The sequence below is a fragment of the Myotis davidii genome, unplaced genomic scaffold (assembly GCF_000327345.1).
Source record: "Myotis davidii unplaced genomic scaffold, ASM32734v1 scaffold175, whole genome shotgun sequence".
Classification (NCBI taxonomy): domain Eukaryota; kingdom Metazoa; phylum Chordata; class Mammalia; order Chiroptera; family Vespertilionidae; genus Myotis; species Myotis davidii.
Genome location: NW_006286972.1, coordinates 3,370,970 through 3,377,156, shown reverse-complemented (window position 1 = coordinate 3,377,156; position 6,187 = coordinate 3,370,970). Strand labels below are relative to the sequence as shown.

The window sequence follows — 6,187 nt, the reverse complement described above, 5'->3', positions numbered from 1 at the left end:
AAATAACAAATGAATTCAGCAAAGTAGTCAACACACCACACTCAGCTGCATCGCTATACACAGACAATGAGCAATCTGAAAAAGAAATTGTCAAAGCCGTTTCATTGAAAATGGCATCAAGAAGAATAAAATGCTTAGGGATTAATTAACCAAGGAGGTGAAAGAGTATGCAATGAAAACTACAAAACACTGCTGAAAGAATTTAAAGGAGACGTGCATCAATGGAAACACATCGCAGGGTCGTGGGTGGAAGGCGGTTAAGACGGCAATGCTGCCCAGAGCGACTGCGGATTCGACAAAATCATCAAAATCCCATTGACATGGTTTGCAGGTACAGAAAACCCTTCCTGGAGGGTGGTGACTGGCTGCACAGCGTCGTGAGTGAGTTTAATATCACTGAACTATACACTTAAAAATGGTTACGATGGCAAATGTTCTGTTCTGTGTATTTTACCACAATTTTAAAAAGGGGGAAAATTAACTACCGAAAGAACCCCCTAAAAAAAGTACTGTAACTCAAAAAAAATCAGGAAATAGGGAATGAAGAAGAGGGAGAAAGAAGTACAGTGTGTTTATGTTCTCATTTTCATAAAAAGTGGTCGATGTACTGATAAAAATCAATAAATTTGAAAATTTAAATGTAATTTTAAAATTTTTTAAAAAACAATAGAAAAGGTAAATATATTAAGTTATAACAGTAACTACCAGAATACCTAAATATATTAAGTTACAACAGTAACTACCAGAACACCTAAAAACTAGACTGACTTCCATGTGCAGTCACCAGAAGGAACCACACCCACACACCCCGACAAGCCTGAAGGCAGGACAGAAATAAGTCCAGGAACACCTGCTGAATTGGCAGATACTCAGAGATAACTTCACCTACCAAACACACGCTGCCAGAGAAGTTCAACCATTGCTCAACGAAACGTTAAGAAATGCGGAAGGAATCCAAGTGGGTGGAGCTCAAGGCACAGGTGTCACAAGGAACAAATGGAAGGAACCATGGAAATCTGTGGGCCCAGGTGCCGGGGACTCGCTGCCACACCCGGAAGTGTGAGGAGGCTGGAGGTGGCTCCAGATCAGACACCAGAGGGAAGGAAGGGAGGCCAGAGGACAGTCCTCCCGTCAGAATTTTTACAGGACGGAACACATTTAAGGCCACAAAGAGAACCCCAAGGGTGTCCCCAAAAGGAAAATCGTATGATCTCATCTTCTAAGCACAGACAATAAAACAAAGAAGGTAGAATGAGTCCTGGCCCCATGGACAGGGCTGCAGGCCCTTGTGTGGGCACCGCCAGCACCCAAACCTGCTCCTGGGAACCTGTAGTTCACTCGGGGCTCCCACGGGGCCCGGCAGCCTCGCCCCACCCCCCTCAGGGGCGCAGCCCACCAGCCTGATCCGGTGCTCCTCCTCCAGGATGAAGAGGTTCTCCTTCTCACAGTAGAAGGCAGCGGCGTCCAGGAGGGCCTTCAGGGGCACCAGCCCCACCAGCTGCGAGCCCACCACCGGGAGGCTCAGCTCCTGCAGAGGTCCAGCAGCGTCAGCCCCCGGGACGGGGCTTGAGGACACCCAGGAAGTGGCGGGGACGGGGGGAGGGCAATGGGGGCGCCACCCTGTTCACCTGGGCTTCTCTGCAGGTCTCCTCATAGACCGTATGCAGCGCTGTGACCTCAAAGTCCAGGAGGTTGGTGGACACCTGAGCCAGGTTCTTTTCATCCAGGTACCAGCCAATGCCCTGAACCTTTTTCAGACGTCCTGGCTGCAACAGAAAAGCCTTTCCCAGCCCAGGCCCTGTCCAGCTCTCCTGGTTCCTGGTAAGAGCCATTTGCCTGGCATCCCCGGGGAAGAGGCAGGAGAGGCGGCTGGCAGGTGTGTTGGCCCACCGTGGCCTGCAGAGGTGTGGTGCTCCCAAGATGGTCGCATGCACATGGCCCTCCTCCTCCTTCTCCCTCGCTCTCATCAGAGCCAGCAGGAAGGGACTGCCTGCCACAGGGAAGCTGAGGCCCCATAGGGCCAGGCTCCAGGATGCTCACCCCCACGGGCAGCAGGCTCAGACTAGGCCCTGCTCAACACTCCATCCACACTGTGTCCTGGGGGCCAGCCCAGGGCCACCCCCACCCCACTCCAAACTCCTGTGTTTGGTCCCTTCCTTCCATTGCACCCCTCACCCCAGAGGCCAGTTCTCAGCCCCTCATCCTTGAGGTGATTCAACCCATCTGAAGAGGGACCTATGACCTCTGACGTCAGCCAGAGCAGGAAGAAGGATTTGGGGTTCTCCTACATTTGTGTTGTACTTACACAATGGCAGTATCTGCAGGCTGGGGATCTGGGGTCTCTGGAGATGGGGGGCTGACAGGTGGGCAGAGCAGTGCCCTCTGCCTCCCTTACCAGGTGTTCCTGTGTCTACCTGTGTCCAACTAGGACTTTCTACAGCAGTGATGCTCAACCGAGGCGAAAGCTGCTGTGGCAGACCAGGTGGGTCGGGACACCTGAGAGTACCTGGGGATACCTGGGAGTATCTGAGGGAACCTGAGAGTACCTGAGGTAACTGGGGCTCAGGAAGCAGCTGTGTTCCTTTCAGTATAGATTTGCTGCAATATTTTAACAAAGGGTACCACCCTGCCTGCTTCCATGGAAAATGTCCTTTAAAGTAAGTGCTCCCCCAATTCAAACACTAGACTCCCATCCTAACTCTTCCCACATGGAGTGGACACTGAGGCTGGGCTGGTACACAGCCTCCCTGGGCCGCTGGTGATCCACGGGACACGCCCAGCCCACGGGGATGGCAGGCAAGCCTGGCTGCTCTCACCTGGTCCTTCCCACGGCCCTGCTCCCGGAGGTTGAGGGCGATGCGATGTGCCTGCTCCTTGGTGCTGAGCAGGTTGATGTTGAACGCGATGAGGAACTTCCGTGCCCCTGTGACGGTGGCCCCCCAGCTGGGGATGAAGGTGCTGGGGCCAAAGTCAGGTGCCCACTCTGCCTGCTTGAGCTGTAGGGAGACTCACCCTTGGGTGTTGTACCCCATGGAAGGGGTGCCCCGCTGGGGTTGGGGAAGAGGCAGGGGAAAGGAAAAGGGCACATACCCCTGGGGTTCACCCCAAACCCACCCGCCATCGAGGGAATACGACACCTTCTCAGGCAGGGCCTCGTACTCCCCCGCCCGGATGGCCGGCAGGGTCCGGCGACTGGCCACCCGCGCCGCCTCGCCGTAGAGGTACACTGCAAGGGGAGCCTGGCCGGTCAGGCCCTGGCAGCGGGCAGTCCAGACCCCCCCACTCCCAGAGGAGAACCGAGGCAGCCACTCCCGCCAGCCTCAGCCTGGAGGACAGGTCGCCTTCAGCTCCTGCCTCACTCAGGGTGGTCACTGATGGACACTCAGTGTGGGCCAGTTCCGCTCCTCTGCCCACCCAGGGGCAGGGCAGTCCCCCACCCTCGCTGTTCCCCCTGGACAGGTGCCCCTGAAAAAGCCATCAGCCAACCAGGAGAGCTGGGACATGCTACTGGGAGGATGTCCCCATTTCTTCCTAAAATGTGTTTTCACTGCACAATAAACATGACCACCAATTAAGGAAACTCACCACAAGCTCCCAACACCCACACATGCACAGGGACACGTGTGTGCTACTCCCCACATCTGCATGGGGCGGGATGCGTACCCCGTGCTCATGTGTCCTGTCCACATGCACTTTGCTTCTAATTTGTCCCCATTTGTTCCAGGTCATTTTCTTGATGTGGTCAATCCCCCAAGTGAAATGATCCCCTTAGGGCTGTCCACTCATCTCACTAAATCATGATAAAGTGGCTGCCGGTTCCCGCTGCCTCATGGCCTGAGAGCCCATGGCCTCCCTGGGCTGGGGCTTCCATTGCGTTTATCTCCTTATGGAAGTAATGGGAGTGTCTGTCAGTTTGCTGGTGGCAGTTTTTCAGGTTTTGGGTTTTTTTTTAATAATCTGCATGTTTAAGGAGTCATGAGCAGAGACTGGTGAAGGGTGCTGGTGGGAACTGAAAGTGAGGAGGGGCTGGCTAAGGAAACCCCTGAGATCAGGGTGCCCCTCCTGGGGGTGGGGGGGAGAAGGTACTCACCTGGCACGCCCAGCTCCTCTGCCAGCCGCTGGCCAAAGGCCTGGGCACAGAGCACACACTCATCCATGCCAACGCCCTTCACCGGGATGAAGGGGCACACGTCCAGGGCTCCCATCCGAGGGTGCTCCCCTGCAGAGAGATGGGGGCCAAGGACCAGGAGACCCAGCTGTGGGCGAGGACAAGGGCTCGGTGGGTTCCCCAAAACCTATCCCTGAGGCCCCATCTGCCCCACCATCCACACACTGACCCATTCACACCAACCACAGGGCCCCTGGGAGAGGCAGGCCCCCAGTATCTGGGCATCTGTGTTGTGTAAAAACTTCAGAGGGCCTGCCTTGCACACTTTACTCCTCAAACCTTTGGAATGTTAGCACAGGGCAGAATAACTTTGGACTGGGCCTAAAGCAACACTGTGTCCCAAAGAACTATTTGCAAAGATAACAGAAAAGCAGATATTACGACTACAAGACTGAGAATTAAAGGCATTCTTTAGACTCAGCATCGCTGCGTTATCTGCCCGACAGCACTATCTTCCTTTTATTGATGGAACTGTCCCCGCCCCCTTCTCCTAAGTGCCCGTTGCCTTTGTCTCCTCATCCGAACACTATCTGGGCTTCTGCCCGAATCAGTGTTTCCCGAACAGCTATTCTTTGATCTCGAATAAATGCTTGTTGCCTCTCACTTTGCCCTTTTATTTAGATGAACAGTGTCAACCCCTCCCTCTCCGATAAACCACAAAGAAAACACGGAAGAGCTTCGAAGCTGTGCTCTCCGAGTCCTGGCCAGGCTGGAGGGCCCTCCTGGTCCACGCCAAGTGTCCTGCTGCCAGCCAGCAGCCCCCCAAAGATGGTGATGCCCCTCCCCTCCCCAGGGCTTCTCCCCTTCCCCAGTCAACTCCTCAATCGGAGATGAGCCCCCATTCTCAACAGTTGAGGTCGCTTGTGAATTCCCTGCCTGTGGACCTGGCTGGTCTCCCTGCTGAGTGTCCAGAGACCTTTGACCCTGCCTGCCACCTGACGTGTTTGGCTTTGTAGGCTGTTGACAGGTCGGTTTCCAGCAGGGCCCTGTCTTCACCTTGCCCCCACCCCCACCCCCAGGGCCTGCTCAGTGTGCTCCAGCCTCACTGCCGGTCACCCTGAAATGTGGACAGGCGTTGCCATGCACCTCCGCCTGGCACAGCGGGTTCCATGGGCGGCAGACCCCTTGGGGGCCATGGGGGCCCCCCATTCCATGCCCTGTGGGAGAGAACAGCCCCTCACCTTTGTGCTTGCTCATGTCAATGAGCCGGAAGGCAGCCCGGGCAGCGTTGAGGGCCCCCTCCACCACATCCTCAGGCCGCCCCACGAAGGTATAGACGGTGCGGTTGGTGGAGGGGCCGGCGTCCACGTCCAGCAGCACGCAGCCGGGGGTCTGCGCCACAGCTTGGGAGATGGCGTCGATCACCTGGGGTGAGAGCCGGGCCCACACCTCGGTTTCCCCACTTGGAAGAGGGACAGGAGCTTCAGAGGTGGCTGCACCTCTCCTGTCCCCCCTCTACCCCCCTAACCAAAGGTGCACCCAGCAGGCTGCACTGAGCATCTGGGAATTCCCCGCGAGCAGGAGACTGGCTGTAGTCATTGCTCCTGCAGGAGAAACGGAGGCAGGAAGCAGCGCCTGGGCAGAGGAGCTGCTGGGGCTCCAGGGAGGTGACCTACAGGCCAAGGTCACAGAAGGTCAGGGTTCCGGCCCCTCCACGAGGCCTCCAGTGGGAGCAGCTGCAGTGGGGGAGGGGCACGAAAGACCCAGAACCTTCTGAGGTGACAGAAATGCCCAATGGCTTAGAAGCAGGGACTCGGGGCCCAGACTGCTCTGTGGCCCTCGGCAGCCTGCCCCACCTCTCTGTGTCTCAGTTTCCTCGTAGGTGATGTGAGGATAACAACGAATTTGTTCAAACCTGGGTCAGGACCCCTGCCTGACCCCCCTCCCCTTCCTCACCCCCCTGCCCCAGGTCAGTCACTTCTAGGTTTCCCACACTCACGGGGCATACATCTCGCTGTGGCTGAAGGGAGGTGTCCCCCTTTGAGAGAAGATACTCCCAACCCCGCACCAAGCAGACCC

General features: G+C 56.2%; 1 protein-coding gene and 1 long non-coding RNA gene across 2 annotated transcripts in view; both read right to left on the bottom strand.

Annotated features, from left to right (window-relative positions):
• FTCD (formimidoyltransferase cyclodeaminase) overlaps positions 1–6,187 on the bottom strand; it is a 17,410-nt gene that overhangs the window by 10,711 nt on the left and 512 nt on the right. The window contains exons 2-7 of the mRNA XM_015560677.1: positions 5,350–5,623; positions 4,091–4,219; positions 3,138–3,226; positions 2,817–2,996; positions 1,629–1,766; positions 1,397–1,528 (exon numbers count right to left, since the gene is read on the bottom strand). Coding sequence (XP_015416163.1) covers positions 1,397–1,528; positions 1,629–1,766; positions 2,817–2,996; positions 3,138–3,226; positions 4,091–4,219; positions 5,350–5,623 — 942 coding nt within the window. The remainder of the gene's footprint in view (positions 1–1,396; positions 1,529–1,628; positions 1,767–2,816; positions 2,997–3,137; positions 3,227–4,090; positions 4,220–5,349; positions 5,624–6,187) is intronic.
• On the bottom strand, positions 659–1,388 carry LOC107182290. Its single transcript, XR_001513005.1, has 2 exons — positions 752–1,388; positions 659–713 (listed from the first exon to the last, which is right to left on the bottom strand). It is a non-coding gene; the product is annotated as an uncharacterized LOC107182290 (long non-coding RNA).